This window comes from Haliotis cracherodii, unplaced genomic scaffold, assembly GCF_022045235.1.
Source record: "Haliotis cracherodii isolate W230 unplaced genomic scaffold, xgHalCrac1.p SCAF_15, whole genome shotgun sequence".
Taxonomy (NCBI): Eukaryota; Metazoa; Mollusca; class Gastropoda; order Lepetellida; family Haliotidae; genus Haliotis; species Haliotis cracherodii.
Window position 1 is genome coordinate 9409950 of NW_027266270.1, and position 20420 is coordinate 9430369.

At 42.9% G+C, this 20420-nt stretch overlaps 3 protein-coding genes and 2 pseudogenes across 3 annotated transcripts; 2 read left to right on the forward strand and 3 right to left on the reverse strand.

Moving 5' to 3' along the window:
• Positions 1 to 780: 780 nt before the first annotated feature.
• Positions 781 to 2444, reverse strand: LOC139462669 (serine-enriched protein-like; annotated as a pseudogene).
• Positions 2445 to 4674: 2230 nt separating this feature from the next.
• On the reverse strand, positions 4675 to 6336 carry LOC139462670 (serine-enriched protein-like). The gene is made up of 5 exons (XM_071244498.1): positions 6255 to 6336; positions 5787 to 6081; positions 5411 to 5604; positions 5084 to 5236; positions 4675 to 4775 (listed from the first exon to the last, which is right to left on the reverse strand). The coding sequence occupies exons 1-5, from the start codon at positions 6334 to 6336 to the stop codon at positions 4675 to 4677; spliced, it is 825 nt and encodes a 274-aa protein (XP_071100599.1).
• Positions 6337 to 8567: 2231 nt separating this feature from the next.
• LOC139462672 (serine-enriched protein-like) lies at positions 8568 to 9768 on the reverse strand. The gene is made up of 4 exons (XM_071244500.1): positions 9680 to 9768; positions 9304 to 9497; positions 8977 to 9129; positions 8568 to 8668 (listed from the first exon to the last, which is right to left on the reverse strand). The coding sequence occupies exons 1-4, from the start codon at positions 9766 to 9768 to the stop codon at positions 8568 to 8570; spliced, it is 537 nt and encodes a 178-aa protein (XP_071100601.1).
• Positions 9769 to 14086: 4318 nt separating this feature from the next.
• Positions 14087 to 18107, forward strand: LOC139462243 (uncharacterized; annotated as a pseudogene).
• LOC139462242 (uncharacterized) lies at positions 17358 to 19267 on the forward strand. The gene is made up of 2 exons (XM_071243842.1): positions 17358 to 17405; positions 18020 to 19267. Exon 2 carries the CDS (start codon positions 18025 to 18027, stop codon positions 18562 to 18564), a length of 540 nt encoding a protein of 179 aa, XP_071099943.1. The 5' UTR covers positions 17358 to 17405; positions 18020 to 18024; the 3' UTR covers positions 18565 to 19267.
• The last annotated feature ends 1153 nt before the right edge of the window (positions 19268 to 20420 follow it).

Consider the following 20420-nt stretch of genomic DNA (forward strand, 5'->3'; position numbering starts at 1 on the left):
CTAATGACATTAACATGCGTGTTCAAGTTCTTTTGATGAAGGAAGCTCTTTGCAGGTACAATTGGCACCAATATGTTCTTTATTTATAAGATAAAATATGCAGTATGTCATGTAAATGTGGGAGGAAAGCCGATAATGGTGCACAACTTTGGTGAAACCGATGTGCAGGGTTTATTGCTGGCAAACTGAGAATCATAATCAGAGCTGATCTAGATTCAAACCAACAACCACAGGATTCTGGGCCGTCGAAGGGACGCAAGTGTGCATTAAGAAATGCGGCGCTCTAGGCCACACTTGTTAACGATGAAACTGAACGGAAACATATTTTGTATTGTTGAAATAATTTATTTTCTGGACAAATCGCAATTCAGATAAAATCGCAGTTCCTGTAATGCTCAGTGTAATCTATTATATGATAATACACGTTCTTGCAGGTATTGTATCTGTTTCATTGTTACAACATGAGCAGTCACCTTGCAAGCAAGGTGAAAATGTTAAACTTAACCAGGTTCATATATTCTGCCAATATTGTTTAATGAACATAGTAATGCATAACTTGTGTCGCAATGTTTACACACAAGCACACTGACACTGACGAGTAACATTAGTACAATGACACTGTTAAGTACGTGTCGGTATGCTTTGTTCCTTCACATAAACAACAACGTACAATGTGCAAGTCAAGCATCATGTCTGACAATGCTATCGTCTTCACACAGAGAGTGTCTTGATGACTTTATCTTCGTCTTCGTCAACCCCAACCTTGTGACGCTCTAAACGTTATGGGACTGAGCGACAGTGACTTGTGTCTTCTTCTTGGCGTCGTCTTCGTCGTCTTGGACAACAGGCTTGCTGCTGTTGGTTCATCCTCTTGTTGGGAACTGTGAGTATAGTATGGATATTGATCCTACTGTTTGGAACCTTCTTGTAAGTTCGTTTGCGCTTTTCATCTGGTTACACCTGACAGCTGGAAAAGAGTACATTTGCAAAAATTAGAACCGCAGTAGAGAGTATTTTAATCATGTAATATTCGAAGGTTGTTTTTGGAGTCAAAATTTATCAATCACATTAAGAATCATTTGGGTCCTTGAAATGTTTCCCAAACGAAATCAATTAATTTTAGCATGCGTGTGGCCCAAGTGAGATCATGGCCAAGAGAACCTGAAGGAAAGTATGTTACATACCTGACAGATGAGCTTCTGTGCTGGTCGTTTGTGTTGGTAGGTCCAGGCTTGATGTCCAGAAGGGCTGGACCATGTCCCTGATTTTGACATCTCTGGACAAACTGCGTACAGGCCGTTTGTAGGTCGGTGAATCCAAATTCCACAGATGCACAGAGTAATCCTGAAAGATCCGAGGACATATTGTAATGTGTTTGATCAAATATCATCAAAAGGGTGAAGTTCATATTATGGATAATTGTCTGTGTTTCGCTCATGTGTCATCAAGATTAGTGGTATGGGGAAATTTTTGTGTTGAAATGAATATCCCATTTAAACAATTAAAGATAGTACTTACCAACCACATTGTTAAAATCGATGTTAGCTTTCCCTGAGTGGACGAATTTGAGGAACGCCCGAAAGTCTCCAATCTGGTAGTCAGGAATGCTGATGGTGAGTTTCTGTGCAAAGGCTGAGTCTTTGATCTTTTTGCTCTTTGATCGTTCCAAGGAGGAGTGTTTCTGATGTTGAAGCAAAAGCTGATATAGGTACCTAGAGAAAAGAAAGAAACAAGTTAAAGACGACATGCATACACAACTAGTAAATGGTCCAAATATTGTTCTCATGTTGAGTACATTCACAGAGTATAAGAGCCAAACAGGCTCTACTTAAACATGCACTTATTATTGTCCTGACCTTTGTAATGGATTTGATTGTTTTCGAGAATATCTTACCTGCTTCGTGTAGCCATTATGGCTTTGACTCCATGAACAGGAGCCTTCTCCTTCCCAACGAGAAAGGTGACGTCACACATATCTGGCATGTTGAGGATGAGGGAGAGGCTGTCCTGTAAGTCCCCTGTGCTTCTAAGCATCATGACGTCTCCCCGACCGGAGGACTGTGAGGGGTGAGTGCGGCCTTGTGATGGGTTGGAACTGGATTGGCTGAACGATCTTGATTTTGAGGTCGCGCTCACGCCTTCATCAGAGGAGTAGTCGCTTGAGTCATAGCCTGACGAGGTACCTTCAGCTGGAATAAGAAAAGAAATCAGTTATGAAACAATATTCAGTTTGTTGCAAATGTTATTAAAGCTGAGTGGTGTTTGATGAACAGAACGGGTAGTTGAAATATACTTTGAATAAAAACAACACCAATGAATTATTATCCTGATGTGATAAAAGTGAATAGTGCAAATGACTCACCGTCTGCGTCATGACCACTGTGGTCAATAGTTTCCATGGCCGAAGAGTCCAGAAGACAAAGTCGGGAATCGTAATGATTCATGTTACTTGTTGTTAGATCTAATTAAGAATGAAAGACAGAACTGATATTTGGCTAAATTCGACGAATCTAAAGAGCTAAGTATGTACCTCGATGTAATGTTTCCAAGAGTGGAATGCCTTCTTCCTGTAACAGAACAGCTTTATACCTTTGCGTATCACAACACAAACGACAGGGTCATTACTACAACTACATGTCACGATTAATTCAATGTTGACATGAAGGCTTCAGCTTAGCACATTTAGCTAGTGGCACGTGCTGCACTTGTGAATGAGATGACATCACGTGACCAATCTAGCCGTAAGTGTGCTACGGTAATGTCGTTTGTTGTCAAAACATCGACACAATATAATTAGGATGATAATGTGTTTCAGGTGTTTGATTATTTAAGGATTTACGATATCCGTGTTCATTTGCCGGTGTTAATTGGTATCTTGTTATAAAGCATCCATTTGTACACAAGTTAGATTTGATATGAGTGGAACTTTTATATGCTCGTGATGTAGATGTAGTTACAGAATGTTGGTGGAATTATACACTATATATCTGTATAAATATGTGAAACTTACTTGCACTTGAAATATAGATGTTTAGGGTTATAGTTTCCACTGACTAAAGACAGTCATTGTGATTTCCTTATTGATGTATAATTGAACTAAAATAGTTCTGTTATTGAACTGTGTATAAACATAACTGATAGTTTTTTGTTTCACTTTTCCTAAGTGCAAGTGTGACAACACAAAGTTAGAGTGTCAAATGTTGAAAGAGAGTGTTTTTATTTCTGGTGTGTGTATGTGACACCCTGCTGTTTCCTTACAATTTGTGTCAGCCAAAGTCAATTCACCGTGTCACTCTTCAGGCAAAGAGTTTGCTAAACTGAACTTTATTGTACTCGGGATTACTCGTGACACATGACCACATGATTTGAAACTGAGCGGAGGCGCAACGATTTGTTGATTAGAGGGCTTGGCTATAGATGATATACTCAGCGATGTGTATTTGTTTAATCATAATGGAATGTGTGATTGTACGGTTGCTGACAGACGTTGTAGACAGGCTAGTCAAGTGGTACATGTTTGCATTTGAATTGACTGGCAATAAAGGCAGTTTGAGGAACAAACTTGCAACATATAACTAGAACCTATGCGCTCACTGCTTCTGCACTTATATCCCATGCTGTATAGCTTGTAATGGATTGGCATCAACATAAGACATGGGCTTGTTTGCCAATCCAGTTGGATTTCAAGAAATAACTTTGTTTCAACTACTCTTAACTAAGCATTAACATCAAGCCTAATGAAGGCTTTAACTTTCCACAATTTCTAATTATGGTTACATGCACGCTCACAAAAAATCTTTTGTGTTGTATTGTCTCATTCGAACAGTTGAAACATTAAAGTTCATTGCAATTTACATGTGAGACATACATCACACCTAATTATATACAAATGAGCTAATGACATTAACATGCGTGTTCAAGTTCTTTTGATGAAGGAAGCTCTTTGCAGGTACAATTGGCACCAATATGTTCTTTATTTATAAGATAAAATATGCAGTATGTCATGTAAATGTGGGAGGAAAGCCGATAATGGTGCACAACTTTGGTGAAACCGATGTGCAGGGTTTATTGCTGGCAAACTGAGAATCATAATCAGAGCTGATCTAGATTCAAACCAACAACCACAGGATTCTGGGCCGTCGAAGGGACGCAAGTGTGCATTAAGAAATGCGGCGCTCTAGGCCACACTTGTTAACGATGAAACTGAACGGAAACATATTTTGTATTGTTGAAATATTTTATTTTCTGGACAAATCGCAATTCAGATAAAATCGCAGTTCCTGTAATGCTCAGTGTAATCTATTATATGATAATACACGTTCTTGCAGGTATTGTATCTGTTTCATTGTTACAACATGAGCAGTCACCTTGCAAGCAAGGTGAAAATGTTAAACTTAACCAGGTTCATATATTCTGCCAATATTGTTTAATGAACATAGTAATGCATAACTTGTGTCGCAATGTTTACACACAAGCACACTGACACTGACGAGTAACATTAGTACAATGACACTGTTAAGTACGTGTCGGTATGCTTTGTTCCTTCACATAAACAACAACGTACAATGTGCAAGTCAAGCATCATGTCTGACAATGCTATCGTCTTCACACAGAGAGTGTCTTGATGACTTTATCTTCGTCTTCGTCAACCCCAACCTTGTGACGCTCTAAACGTTATGGGACTGAGCGACAGTGACTTGTGTCTTCTTCTTGGCGTCGTCTTCGTCGTCTTGGACAACAGGCTTGCTGCTGTTGGTTCATCCTCTTGTTGGGAACTGTGAGTATAGTATGGATATTGATCCTACTGTTTGGAACCTTCTTGTAAGTTCGTTTGCGCTTTTCATCTGGTTACACCTGACAGCTGGAAAAGAGTACATTTGCAAAAATTAGAACCGCAGTAGAGAGTATTTTAATCATGTAATATTCGAAGGTTGTTTTTGGAGTCAAAATTTATCAATCACATTAAGAATCATTTGGGTCCTTGAAATGTTTCCCAATCGAAATCAATTAATTTTAGCATGCGTGTGGCCCAAGTGAGATCATGGCCAAGAGAACCTGAAGGAAAGTATGTTACATACCTGACAGATGAGCTTCTGTGCTGGTCGTTTGTGTTGGTAGGTCCAGGCTAAATCCAGAAGGGCTGGACCATGTCCCTGATTTTGACATCTCTGGACAAACTGCGTACAGGCCGTTTGTAGGTCGGTGAATCCAAATTCCACAGATGCACAGAGTAATCCTGAAAGATCCGAGGACATATTGTAATGTGTTTGATCAAATATCATCAAAAGGGTGAAGTTCATATTATGGATAATTGTCTGTGTTTCGCTCATGTGTCATCAAGATTAGTGGTATGGGGAAATTTTTGTGTTGAAATGAATATCCCATTTAAACAATTAAAGATAGTACTTACCAACCACATTGTTAAAATCGATGTTAGCTTTCCCTGAGTGGACGAATTTGAGGAACGCCCGAAAGTCTCCAATCTGGTAGTCAGGAATGCTGATGGTGAGTTTCTGTGCAAAGGCTGAGTCTTTGATCTTTTTGCTCTTTGATCGTTCCAAGGAGGAGTGTTTCTGATGTTGAAGCAAAAGCTGATATAGGTACCTAGAGAAAAGAAAGAAACAAGTTAAAGACGACATGCATACACAACTAGTAAATGGTCCAAATATTGTTCTCATGTTGAGTACATTCACAGAGTATTAGAGCCAAACAGGCTCTACTTAAACATGCACTTATTATTGTCCTGACCTTTGTAATGGATTTGATTGTTTTCGAGAATATCTTACCTGCTTCGTGTAGCCATTATGGCTTTGACTCCATGAACAGGAGCCTTCTCCTTCCCAACGAGAAAGGTGACGTCACACATATCTGGCATGTTGAGGATGAGGGAGAGGCTGTCCTGTAAGTCCCCTGTGCTTCTAAGCATCATGACGTCTCCCCGACCGGAGGACTGTGAGGGGTGAGTGCGGCCTTGTGATGGGTTGGAACTGGATTGGCTGAACGATCTTGATTTTGAGGTCGCGCTCACGCCTTCATCAGAGGAGTAGTCGCTTGAGTCATAGCCTGACGAGGTACCTTCAGCTGGAATAAGAAAAGAAATCAGTTATGAAACAATATTCAGTTTGTTGCAAATGTTATTAAAGCTGAGTGGTGTTTGATGAACAGAACGGGTAGTTGAAATATACTTTGAATAAAAACAACACCAATGAATTATTATCCTGATGTGATAAAAGTGAATAGTGCAAATGACTCACCGTCTGCGTCATGACCACTGTGGTCAATAGTTTCCATGGCCGAAGAGTCCAGAAGACAAAGTCGGGAATCGTAATGATTCATGTTACTTGTTGTTAGATCTAATTAAGAATGAAAGACAGAACTGATATTTGGCTAAATTCGACGAATCTAAAGAGCTAAGTATGTACCTCGATGTAATGTTTCCAAGAGTGGAATGCCTTCTTCCTGTAACAGAACAGCTTTATACCTTTGCGTATCACAACACAAACGACAGGGTCATTACTACAACTACATGTCACGATTAATTCAATGTTGACATTAAGGCTTTTGCTTAGCACATTTAGCTAGTGGCACGTGCTGCACTTGTGAATGAGATGACATCACGTGACCAATCTAGCCGTAAGTGTGCTACGGTAATGTCGTTTGTTGTCAAAACATCGACACAATATAATTAGGATGATAATGTGTTTCAGGTGTTTGATTATTTAAGGATTTACGATATCCGTGTTCATTTGCCGGTGTTAATTGGTATCTTGTTATAAAGCATCCATTTGTACACAAGTTAGATTTGATATGAGTGGAACTTTTATATGCTCGTGATGTAGATGTAGTTACAGAATGTTGGTGGAATTATACACTATATATCTGTATAAATATGTGAAACTTACTTGCACTTGAAATATAGATGTTTAGGGTTATAGTTTCCACTGACTAAAGACAGTCATTGTGATTTCCTTATTGATGTATAATTGAACTAAAATAGTTCTGTTATTGAACTGTGTATAAACATAACTGATAGTTTTTTGTTTCACTTTTCCTAAGTGCAAGTGTGACAACACAAAGTTAGAGTGTCAAATGTTGAAAGAGAGTGTTTTTATTTCTGGTGTGTGTATATGACACCCTGCTGTTTCCTTACAATTTGTGTCAGCCAAAGTCAATTCACCGTGTCACTCTTCAGGCAAAGAGTTTGCTAAACTGAACTTTATTGTACTCGGGATTACTCGTGACACATGACCACATGATTTGAAACTGAGCGGAGGCGCAACGATTTGTTGATTAGAGGGCTTGGCTATAGATGATATACTCAGCGATGTGTATTTGTTTAATCATAATGGAATGTGTGATTGTACGGTTGCTGACAGACGTTGTAGACAGGCTAGTCAAGTGGTACATGTTTGCATTTGAATTGACTGGCAATAAAGGCAGTTTGAGGAACAAACTTGCAACATATAACTAGAACCTATGCGCTCACTGCTTCTGCACTTATATCCCATGCTGTATAGCTTGTAATGGATTGGCATCAACATAAGACATGGGCTTGTTTGCCAATCCAGTTGGATTTCAAGAAATAACTTTGTTTCAACTACTCTTAACTAAGCATTAACATCAAGCCTAATGAAGGCTTTAACTTTCCACAATTTCTAATTATGGTTACATGCACGCTCACAAAAAAATCTTTTGTGTTGTATTGTCTCATTCGAACAGTTGAAACATTAAAGTTCATTGCAATTTACATGTGAGACATACATCACACCTAATTATATACAAATGAGCTAATGACATTAACATGCGTGTTCAAGTTCTTTTGATGAAGGAAGCTCTTTGCAGGTACAATTGGCACCAATATGTTCTTTATTTATAAGATAAAATATGCAGTATGTCATGTAAATGTGAGAGGAAAGCCGATAATGGTGCACAACTTTGGTGAAACCGATGTGCAGGGTTTATTGCTGGCAAACTGAGAATCATAATCAGAGCTGATCTAGATTCAAACCAACAACCACAGGATTCTGGGCCGTCGAAGGTACGCAAGTGTGCATTAAGAAATGCGGCGCTCTAGGCCACACTTGTTAACGATGAAACTGAACGGAAACATATTTTGTATTGTTGAAATATTTTATTTTCTGGACAAATCGCAATTCAGATAAAATCGCAGTTCCTGTAATGCTCAGTGTAATCTATTATATGATAATACACGTTCTTGCAGGTATTGTATCTGTTTCATTGTTACAACATGAGCGGTCACCTTGCAAGCAAGGTGAAAATGTTAAACTTAACCAGGTTCATATATTCTGCCAATATTGTTTAATGAACATAGTAATGCATAACTTGTGTCGCAATGTTTACACACAAGCACACTGACACTGACGAGTAACATTAGTACAATGACACTGTTAAGTACGTGTCGGTATGCTTTGTTCCTTCACATAAACAACAACGTACAATGTGCAAGTCAAGCATCATGTCTGACAATGCTATCGTCTTCACACAGAGAGTGTCTTGATGACTTTATCTTCGTCTTCGTCAACCCCAACCTTGTGACGCTCTAAACGTTATGGGACTGAGCGACAGTGACTTGTGTCTTCTTCTTGGCGTCGTCTTCGTCGTCTTGGACAACAGGCTTGCTGCTGTTGGTTCATCCTCTTGTTGGGAACTGTGAGTATAGTATGGATATTGATCCTACTGTTTGGAACCTTCTTGTAAGTTCGTTTGCGCTTTTCATCTGGTTACACCTGACAGCTGGAAAAGAGTACATTTGCAAAAATTAGAACCGCAGTAGAGAGTATTTTAATCATGTAATATTCGAAGGTTGTTTTTGGAGTCAAAATTTATCAATCACATTAAGAATCATTTGGGTCCTTGAAATGTTTCCCAAACGAAATCAATTAATTTTAGCATGCGTGTGGCCCAAGTGAGATCATGGCCAAGAGAACCTGAAGGAAAGTATGTTACATACCTGACAGATGAGCTTCTGTGCTGGCCGTTTGTGTTGGTAGGTCCAGGCTAAATCCAGAAGGGCTGGACCATGTCCCTGATTTTGACATCTCTGGACAAACTGCGTACAGGCCGTTTGTAGGTCGGTGAATCCAAATTCCACAGATGCACAGAGTAATCCTGAAAGATCCGAGGACATATTGTAATGTGTTTGATCAAATATCATCAAAAGGGTGAAGTTCATATTATGGATAATTGTCTGTGTTTCGCTCATGTGTCATCAAGATTAGTGGTATGGGGAAATTTTTGTGTTGAAATGAATATCCCATTTAAACAATTAAAGATAGTACTTACCAACCACATTGTTAAAATCGATGTTAGCTTTCCCTGAGTGGACGAATTTGAGGAACGCCCGAAAGTCTCCAATCTGGTAGTCAGGAATGCTGATGGTGAGTTTCTGTGCAAAGGCTGAGTCTTTGATCTTTTTGCTCTTTGATCGTTCCAAGGAGGAGTGTTTCTGATGTTGAAGCAAAAGCTGATATAGGTACCTAGAGAAAAGAAAGAAACAAGTTAAAGACGACATGCATACACAACTAGTAAATGGTCCAAATATTGTTCTCATGTTGAGTACATTCACAGAGTATAAGAGCCAAACAGGCTCTACTTAAACATGCACTTATTATTGTCCTGACCTTTGTAATGGATTTGATTGTTTTCGAGAATATCTTACCTGCTTCGTGTAGCCATTATGGCTTTGACTCCATGAACAGGAGCCTTCTCCTTCCCAACGAGAAAGGTGACGTCACACATATCTGGCATGTTGAGGATGAGGGAGAGGCTGTCCTGTAAGTCCCCTGTGCTTCTAAGCATCATGACGTCTCCCCGACCGGAGGACTGTGTGGGGTGAGTGCGGCCTTGTGATGGGTTGGAACTGGATTGGCTGAACGATCTTGATTTTGAGGTCGCGCTCACGCCTTCATCAGAGGAGTAGTCGCTTGAGTCATAGCCTGAAGAGGTACCTTCAGCTGGAATAAGAAAAGAAATCAGTTATGAAACAATATTCAGTTTGTTGCAAATGTTATTAAAGCTGAGTGGTGTTTGATGAACAGAACGGGTAGTTGAAATATACTTTGAATAAAAACAACACCAATGAATTATTATCCTGATGTGATAAAAGTGAATAGTGCAAATGACTCACCGTCTGCGTCATGACCACTGTGGTCAATAGTTTCCATGGCCGAAGAGTCCAGAAGACAAAGTCGGGAATCGTAATGATTCATGTTACTTGTTGTTAGATCTAATTAAGAATGAAAGACAGAACTGATATTTGGCTAAATTCGACGAATCTAAAGAGCTAAGTATGTACCTCGATGTAATGTTTCCAAGAGTGGAATGCCTTCTTCCTGTAACAGAACAGCTTTATACCTTTGCGTATCACAACACAAACGACAGGGTCATTACTACAACTACATGTCACGATTAATTCAATGTTGACATGAAGGCTTTTGCTTAGCACATTTAGCTAGTGGCACGTGCTGCACTTGTGAATGAGATGACATCACGTGACCAATCTAAGAATAAGTGTGCTACGGTAATGTCGTCTGTTGTCAAAACACCGAGGTAATAGAGTTTGGGTGATGATGTGTTTCGGGTGTTTGATTATTTAAGGATTTACGATATACGTGTTCATTTGTCGGTGATAAATGGTATTATGTTATTAAGGATCCATTTGGAGTCAAGTTATGTTTAATGCGAGTGGAACTTTTAGATGCTGATGATGTAAATGTAGTAACGATATGTTGATGGAATTATACATTATCTACCTGTATACGTACGTGAATTATTTGCACTTGAAATATAGATGCTAGGGTTACAGTTTCCACTCACTGAAAACAGCCATTGTGATTTCCTTATTGAAATAAAATTAAACTAAAATAGTTCTGTTATTGAACAGTGTATAAATATATAACTGATCTTTTTTGTTTCAATTTTTTCAAGTGCAAGTGTGATATGACAACAAAGTTAGAGTGTCAAATGATTTTTTATTGTTCGTGTGTGCAAATGACACCCTGCTATTTCAATAAAATTTGTGTCAGCCAAAGTCATTTCATCGTGTCATTCGTCAAACAAACAGTTTGCTGAACTGAACTTTATTGTACTCCGGATTACTCGTGACACATAACCACATCATTTGGGATTGAGCGGAGGCGCAGCGATTTGTTGAGTTGAGGGCTTGGCTATAGATGATATGCACAATGAGGAGTATTGTTTAATCATTAATTGAATGTGTGATTGTACGATTGCTGATAGATGTTGTAGACAAGCTAGTCAAGTGGTACATGTTTTTTTTAAAAATTGATTGGCAATCAAGGCGCTTTGATGAACAATCTTCCAACGTGTCACATATAACTAGAACCTTTGAAAACACAAAGACCACGTGCACATTATCAGGAAATGGCACATGAGACTTGTAGTGATGACATTATTGATACACATGGTCCGCTCTGACTTCCGAAAAGCCAGAGACAGTTGCCAGTGACATGAAATGGTTCTGAGACAATAATGTCAATACATGTTTCCTTTGTTATTTCCAGCATTTGCTATAATAGATTCTGCCACGCAATGCATTCGCGACTACGATTAGCTTGTAGTGATCTCAGCTTACACAAAGCTCATAGAATGATTTCAAATAAGTCATCCTGCTCTTGTGGCGCTACTTGCGAAACTACAACTCATTATTTATTTGGATGTCAATATTAGTACACACATAGAAATAATATGTTTGTTATCCAATACGATACGATCTTGTGACCGTAAGATCCTAAGTGGAATATGGAAATGTTGCAAAAATCGGTAAGTAAAAGGGTAGATTTCATTCAGTTTGTGCATCGTTACATCTGTCACATTAAATGAAGCAATTAGGGTTCATTGTTCAAACACATACTAGTATCTTATAAGCAAAACCTTCCATTGTTGAGTCGTGTTATTGAATTAACATCTGAATGCCAGGCTATATGTGCTTCCTATGAAATCACAGCTCATACACTGATGTCCCGTGAAGAATAGCTTGTAATGGATTGGCATCAACATAAGACTTGGGCTTGTTTTCCAATCCATTTTGATTTCAAGCAATAATTTTGTTTCAACCATTCTCAAATAATCATTTACGTAAAGCCTAAGAAAAGCTTCAACTTTCCACACTTTCTAATTATGGTTACATGCACTCTCAGAAAAAAAACCTCTTTAGTGTTGTATTGTCTCAGACGTACGTTTGAAATATCAAAGATCATTAAAATTTACATGTGCAACATACGTTACACCTAATTATATACAAATGAGCTAATGACATTAACATGCGTGTTCAAGTTCTTTTTACCAAGAAAGCTCTTTGCAGATACAGTTGACAACAATGTGTCCTTTATTAATGAGATAAAATATGCAGTATTTCAGCTAAATATGGAAGGAAAGCCGCAAATGGCGTACAACTTCTAAATCTAGATTCAAACCAACAAACACTGGATTCAGGACGCAACTGTGCATACAGAAATGCGGTGGTCGAGGCCACACATGTCAACAATGAAAATGAACGGATATGTATTTGGTATTTTTGTAACATTTTATTTTCTAAAAAAAATCGTAAATCTGATTAAATCGCAGTTCCTGTAATGCTCAGTTGAAATAATATATGATAATACATGTTCTTGAATGTATTGTATCTGTTCATTGTTACAACATAAACTGTCACCATGCAAGCAATGTGGAAATGTAAAACTTAAACAGGTTCATATTTTCTGCCAATACTGTTTAATGAACATAGTAATACATAACATGTGTCGCTATTTTTATACATTCACACTGACACTGGCAAGGAACATAAGTACGATGACACTGTTAAGTACTTGTCGGTATGCTTTGTTCCTTCACATTAACAACAACGTACAATGTGCAAGTCAAGAATCATGTTTGACAATGCTAGTGTCTTCACACACAGAGTGTCTTGGTGACTTTATCTTCGTCTTCGTCAACCACAGCTTTGTGACGCTCTAAACGTTATGGGACTGAGCGACAGTGACTGGTGTCTTCTTCTTCATTTCGTCGTCTTCGTCATCTTGAACAACAGGCTTGCTGCTGTTGGTTCATCCTCTCGTTGGGAACAGAGAATGTAGTATGGATATTGATCCTACTGTTGGGAACCTTCATGTAAGCTCGGTTGCGGTTTTCATCTGGTTACACACGACAGCTGGAAAAGAGTAAAGTATCCAAAATTAGAACAGCAATAAAGACTATTTGATCATCTAATATTCGAGAAGTTCTTTGCAGTCTATATTTATCAATCCCTTAAAAATCATTCGGTTCCTTGAAATGTTCCTCAACCAAATCAATTACATATACGTTTATCATGCGTGTGGCCCAAGTGTGGTCAATGCCAAGAGCATCTCAAGCTACATACCTGGCAGATGAGTTTCTGTGCTGGTCGTTTATGTTGGTAGGTCCAGGCTAAATCCAGAAGGGCTAGACCATGTCCCTGACTTTGACATCTCTGGATAAACTGCATACAGGCCGTTCGTAGGTCGGAGAATCCAAATTCCACAGATGCACAGAGTAATCCTGAAAGAACCGAGGACATATTGTAATGTGTTTGATAAAATATTATCATGAGTAGTCAGGAATGGTGATGGTGAGTTTCTGTGAAAAGGGTGAGTCTTTGATCTTTTTGGTCTTGGGTCGCTCAACGGAGGACTGTTTCTGATGTTGAAGCAAAAGCTGATACATGTACCTAGAGAAAAGAAAGAAAAAATTGAAGACGATATTTAAACACAAACAGTCCAAAAAATGTTCCCATGTTGAGTACATTCACAGGGTATAAGAGCCAAATGTACTCTACTTAAACATTTACATTTAGTACTAACTACTAAATGACTTTATCGCGCGTATCCAAACCATGGGCTAATTACGTCTGTAACCCAATCACCCCTCGTAACTCAATCACCCCGGGCCACCACTCGGCACCGTGCCCGGGGAATAATCCCGCGCAAGCATCATCCCGCCCTTTGTTAGTCCGTCATTCGCGAGCAGCCCTTCCCCAAGTACACACGTGTGTCACTGTATCTAATCGCTTTCCCATTTTATGTTTCCTTTGTACCCAGTCGCGAACGTTTCGCCGATTACGCTTTGAATACCATCTATTCCAACACTCGCCGTATCGCATTTACACAATCGCGACCGTTTCGCCGATTACGCTTTGAATACCATCTATTTCAGCACTCGCCGTATCGCATTTATTCCGCTCTACTCCCGAACTTCACCCTCGGGACAATTTACGCTTGTGGAATACCAACTCACCACCCCGACTTTTCGTGATGCCTCCCAAGAGAAGAGCAACCGTCAACCACAAGCTTGTGAGGGGAGCCAAGCAGGCCAGGACAACCAGAAGACAAACCCCGGGAGTACACATTGTACAGGAGACAACAGCTGATGGTGAGTCTGCCAATTACGGAAATATCGAAGGTGGCAACAGAATTAACGTACAATCGGCGCAGCTTGTAAATGCCGCGCAGGTTGCCAACTCGGCTACCCAGGTAAACGAGCAACTGGGAAAAATACTCCAGTTGCTGGAACATTCAGCGCCCGGCCCGGTTAGCGCAAACCAACAGGTAAGGCTTGGTTTTAGTTCTCCCGCCATTTCGCCCAACATAGGGAGAATCCCCGATGCGCACAACGAGGCCGACGGTGACGCGGCCCCAGCCAATCACATCGCTGGATACGGGGATTCCCTTTCCTTCCGTGCGGACGGAATAGACGCGCACGTCAAACAACAGGTGAGGGAAAAAATCTGGCGTGGCGAGTATGTTGACCTCGGCACAATACTACCAAACACCGAGGGAAGTCACGAGGACGGTACGATTACCATGGCGTATGACTCCTCAGGTAAGGTAATTTTTAAACCAATAAAACAGCAAGCAAAGCGCCTGTCCCTGGCAAGCTGGACTTCAGCTTTCCACATTTTCATGTGTACTTACGTTAGTAGGCACTCCGAGGTCCGCACAACCCAGGGGTTGCTGTCCTACATGGAAACCATAAGAACGGCGGCACTTCGATTCGGGGGGGATGCCTGGTCAACCTACGACCAACAATTCCGACACAGAATGTCAAGGGACCCCTCACGACGCTGGGACAACATCGACGGGGAGTTGTGGCTGAAGTACATGGTAACACAGCCGGTACTACAACCAGAATCAGGCGGACGGGGCGCAATGACACGCGTACAGGGGGACATCGCCAGTCAGGTATGCTGGGATTTCAATAAATTTGGCTGTAGCAGGGTCAACTGTAAGTACACTCACAAATGCGGTAAGTGTTGCAAACATTCCCATAGCTCTAGGACCTGCTTTCGAGGGAATGGGGTCCAACCGACCCCATACAAGCCCAATCAGCCCTTTCCTAACAGAAAACCAGCCGGCAAGGCAGGTAAATTCAATGGCCCCTTCCCCCGTGGATCTCAATGAAATGGCACCCTGGTTACGCCAATATGCTAGGGTCAATTACAGAGATGCAAATTATTTATGGGTAGGTTTTAGCTTTGGCTTTAAGCTCGAGTTCCAGGGAAGCCGCACGGGTCGCCTGGCACGAAACTTGCGATCAGCCACACACCAAGATACGGCAGGCTACGTGAAACAAAAACTACAAAAGGAAGTCGACCTTGGCAGGATGGCGGGCCCCTTCAAGGACACCCCCCTAGACAACCTCCAAGTATCCCCAATAGGCCTGGTGCCCAAGAAGCAGCCAGGATATGGTCAGCACCTGGGTAAGCATGCGGAGGAATTCCGTCTAATTCACCATCTATCCTATCCCAGGGGTAAATCTATAAATGACTCCATAGACACAGAGGCCTGCTCCGTTGTGTACGCCAGATTTGATGAAGCTACCCAGATGGTGCAACAACTGGGAAAGGGAGCATTACTAGCAAAATTCGACATTCAGTCGGCCTTTAGAATTATACCAGTCCACCCATCCGATTTCGAGCTGCTAGGCATCAGATTCGAAGGTGAGTTCTATTTCGATAAATGCTTACCATTTGGCTGCTCCATATCTTGCGCCATATTTGAAACGTTTAGTACCTTCGTGCAATGGTGCATGCAATCGCATCTTCCAACGTGTCCGGTCATGCATTACCTGGATGACTTCCTAACGGGGGGCACAGCAGGCACCAGCCACTGCTCAGACAACCTCAACGGATGCGTGAATACACTTGAACAGCTTGGGGTTCCTATTGCGCACGACAAGACGGTGGGCCCCACAACCAAACTGACATTCCTAGGGCTGGAAATCGACACCATTGCAATGCAGATCAGAATCCCAGAGCCCAAGATCAAGGAGGCAACAAGGGAAATCCAAGACATCCTGTCAACAGGTAACATCAAGGTCACAAAAAGGGCCCTTCAGTCCCTCATAGGCAAGCTTAACTTTATGTGCAGGGCTATACCAATGGCAAGGGCATTCAGCCGCAGGCTAATCGATCTGCTTAGCAAAGGTAAGCAACCATTTCACCACATTAGGATTACCAGCTGGGTCAAGGAAGACCTACAAATGTGGTTAACATTTCTTACGAGTTATAACGGCATTTCAGTGTTTCAGGACCAACTATGGGTGGACAGCGATTTCCTCCAGCTGTTTTCAGACGCAGCGGGTGGCGCCGGCTTTGGGGCCTACATGCAGGGCAAATGGTTTAACGGCGCATGGCCACCCCGGTGGGTGACGGATGGAACTACACGGGACTTGACGCTCCTGGAGCTGTTCCCCATCACACTGGCCATCCAAATCTGGGGCAAGCAACTCGCAAACAAAAAGGTCCTCTTTTACTGCGACACCCAAGCCGTCGTAACAATAATCAACAAGCAGTCAACCAAGGCCCCCAGAGTGATGAGCCTACTCCGTCGCCTAATCCTGCAGTGTCTCCGATATAATATTATGTTTAAGGCAAAGTATGTATGTTCCACTGCTAACACTATTGCCGATGCTCTCTCGAGGTTTCAGCTCAAACGCTTCCGAGAGGCAGCACCAGCCGCGGACCAGAACCCCACACCTATCCCGTGCAACATATGGCTGATCTGAGGCAGGAAGCCGGCAGACTCCTACAACAATCTCTGTCTACTAATACATGGGCCACTTACCAAACAGGCATCAATGCCTTGCACCAGTTCCGGTCCGCACACCAGCTACAAGAGGTGTGGCCAGTCCCGCTGGATCAGGTCGTAAACTTTATTGCTTATCTGTCAGTCACTCACCACTCCCCTAACACAGTCAAGACTTACATTGCAGCGCTGTCTTCACACCACAAATTCCACGGGCTCACCGACTGTACAAACCATTTCCTGATAGGCAAGATTGTAACCGCCTTACACAAATCAGCGGGCCGACCAGACACCAGAAAACCGATCACTGCAGATCTGCTGCAGGTAGTAACCAACAATCTGCCTCACGTATGCTCATCAGCATATGAAGCCAGGCTGTTCAAGGCAGTCTACTGCACAGCCTTCTTCGGTTTCTTTAGGGTTAGCGAACTCGTCCAAACTGGACCCTCAAAAACAGGTTGCGCCATCCAGAATTTAAGCTTCTCGGGCAACCCCCAGCAGCTTTCAATCCATTTACCACACTCAAAGTCTGATCAGTACAGGATGGGGACAACAGTTACAATGTCACCTATACCAGGTAATCCGCTATGTCCGGTAGTCGCCATCAAGCACTACCTGGAGGCGCGCCCCTCCGGCCCACAACATGCATTCGTCCACTTTGACCATTCCCCCGTTACAAGGTACCAATTCCAGGCACTCCTAAAAAAGGCCTTAGCACACAGCAACATAAACACGGCCTGCTATTCTTCGCACTCCTTCCGCATTGGGGCAGCCACATCAGCAGCCATGAACGGGGTGCCCGAACACCTCATACAACAATACGGCAGGTGGAAATCAGATTGCTACAATGCTTACATACGCCTACCAACAAATTCAATGTTGCACAATTAAATCAAATAGTCTTTCATGGTACTTACTACACTTCTTATTGTTTACAGTTTGGATGGTGGGATCCAGCTACATGGCCAGGGCACGGCAGTACTTGCTCCTGAAGGGCACCAGCCCGAACCAACCGAGGATGCTATGGCTGGCACGAGGGGGGATGAGGTGGAAGGAGCTGGACACCATTCTGGATGCACAGGTCAAGGCGACACGGCGCAGCCCCAGAGCCCTCATCATTCACCTGGGCTCCAACGACCTGTGCTCGGTCAAAGGCAGCCAACTCTACCTTGACATGGTGGCATCAATCCTTCGGATACAACTCCAGCTTCCTGACACCAAGATCATCGTATCCTCAATGCTGCCCAGGCGCTACTGGCACGATGCCAGGGATCCACGAAAGATCGAGGGGATGCGGAAGAATATCAACCGCCGACTGACCAACCGAATCAAAGAGCTCGGCGGTACAACAGTGCCACATCCCCAGATCCTGGCATCTGACAAGACATGGTACGCCTGGGAGGGCGTCCACCTCAGTGACAAAGGACTGTGTGTGTTTACGGACAATTTATTGCATGCCCTGGCGCTCGTTTTGCGCCAGTAAGGATATTATCTCCACAGGTTAGTGTTTCCTTTCAGTGCATAAGCAAGCCGGGCAACAATGCTATCTCCGCGTATCGCGTGGCCGTGGGTGTGGGGTAGCACTCTGGTGCTTTGTGGCGGGGTTCTTGTGGGCTACACTGCTAGTAACAAATTAACTTGCTTCCAAATTAATACTCGTGCTTAAGGCTACCTGCTTTTCAGCGGGAACCTTTCCGGGGTTACCTGCTTCTCAGTGGGAACCTTGTCTTTCCCGACTTTTCAGCCGGGGAATCGTAGAATAACATACGTTGGGGCAAACAGTTGCCACGTATATGGGCCCGGCGGCGGAAGTCGTCTTGTCAAGCGGTAGCTGACAGTTGGGTCCGCGGCGGGAGCCGCACAATGGTTTTGCTAATGGGGCCGGGCAGTGTGATCTGCTTTGGCCGGCTACCTGGGGCCGGGCAGCGGCAGTCTGACTTAGGCCAGCAGCGTGGAGCTGCTTTTGGCAACGTGGGAGTTGCCAAGCAATGGTAGCGTTTAAATATGCTACCGTGGGGGCCGGACAGCGGTAGCAGTCTCAGGCCAGCAGCGCTAGCTGCAATCGCCGTCGGCCACGCGCGTGGCCATGGCAACGGTAGCATTTTTGGTATATACAATTAGCAGCTAAGTAGCCCACTAGTACCTGCACACCCTCGGCCATTTAACCCAATCTCATCTTCTGTTTTATTACAGGCACGGGCACCAACGGCTCGGTGGCCCGTGCCTCTCCTTGGCATATCGCAGGATAATTACATTTAGTACTAACTACTAAATGACTTTATCGCGCGTATCCAAACCATGGGCTAATTACGTCTGTAACCCAATCACCCCTCGTAACTCAATCACCCCGGGCCACCACTCGGCACCGTGCCCGGGGAATAATCCCGCGCAAGCATCATCCCGCCCTTTGTTAGTCCGTCATTCGCGAGCAGCCCTTCCCCAAGTACACACGTGTGTCACTGTATCTAATCGCTTTCCCACCAACCCACCCAGCTTGCCACTCCTTTTTCTTTCCTTTTCAGCCTGACGTGTCCTCTTCACCTGGAATGCTAATCACTTCTTTTCTTCAGCGTTTATTCTATTACAGGTACCAGCAGAGCGGATTGTATATATGTAAATAAACCTGTACATATGTAAAATAGGTTTTCAGAGCGCTTGTATATATGTACATACTTCTAAACGATTCTGATATATGTAATTAAACATGACTTCTTAATAGCTGTATATCTGTACATATGCAATACCTGTCTCAACAATAAACTATGTCGAGGTGTGCGGGGGTTCTTGTGGGCTACACTGCTAGTAACAAATTAACTTGCTTCCAAATTAATACTCGTGCTTAAGGCTACCTGCTTTTCAGTGGGAACCTTTCCGGGGTTACCTGCTTCTCAGTGGGAACCTTGTCTTTCCCGACTTTTCAGCCGGGGAATCGTAGAATAACATACGTTGGGGCAAACAGTTGCCACGTATATGGGCCCGGCGGCGGAAGTCGTCTTGTCAAGCGGTAGCTGACAGTTGGGTCCGCGGCGGGAGCCGCACAATGGTTTTGCTAATGGGGCCGGGCAGTGTGATCTGCTTTGGCCGGCTACCTGGGGCCGGGCAGCGGCAGTCTGACTTAGGCCAGCAGCGTGGAGCTGATTTTGGCAACGTGGGAGTTGCCAAGCAATGGTAGCGTTTAAATATGCTACCGTGGGGGCCGGACAGCGGTAGCAGTCTCAGGCCAGCAGCGCTAGCTGCAATCGCCGTCGGCCACGCGCGTGGCCATGGCAACGGTAGCATTTTTGGTATATACAATTAGCAGCTAAGTAGCCCACTAGTACCTGCACACCCTCGGCCATT

Coding starts and splice junctions, on each gene's coding strand:
- LOC139462672 (XM_071244500.1), bottom strand. CDS start 9,768: ATGCCAGATATGTGTGACGTCACCTTTCTCGTTGGGAAGGAGAAGGCT. Junction 9,498..9,679: donor ATAATGGCTACACGAAGCAG/GTAAGATATTCT, acceptor TCTTTTCTCTAG/GTACCTATATCAGCTTTTGC. Junction 8,669..8,976: donor GCCAGCACAGAAGCTCATCT/GTCAGGTATGTA, acceptor CTATACTCACAG/TTCCCAACAAGAGGATGAAC.
- LOC139462670 (XM_071244498.1), bottom strand. CDS start 6,336: ATGAATCATTACGATTCCCGACTTTGTCTTCTGGACTCTTCGGCCATG. Junction 6,082..6,254: donor CAGTGGTCATGACGCAGACG/GTGAGTCATTTG, acceptor TTCTTATTCCAG/CTGAAGGTACCTCGTCAGGC. Junction 4,776..5,083: donor ACCAGCACAGAAGCTCATCT/GTCAGGTATGTA, acceptor CTATACTCACAG/TTCCCAACAAGAGGATGAAC.
- LOC139462242 (XM_071243842.1), top strand. CDS start 18,025: ATGGTGGGATCCAGCTACATGGCCAGGGCACGGCAGTACTTGCTCCTG.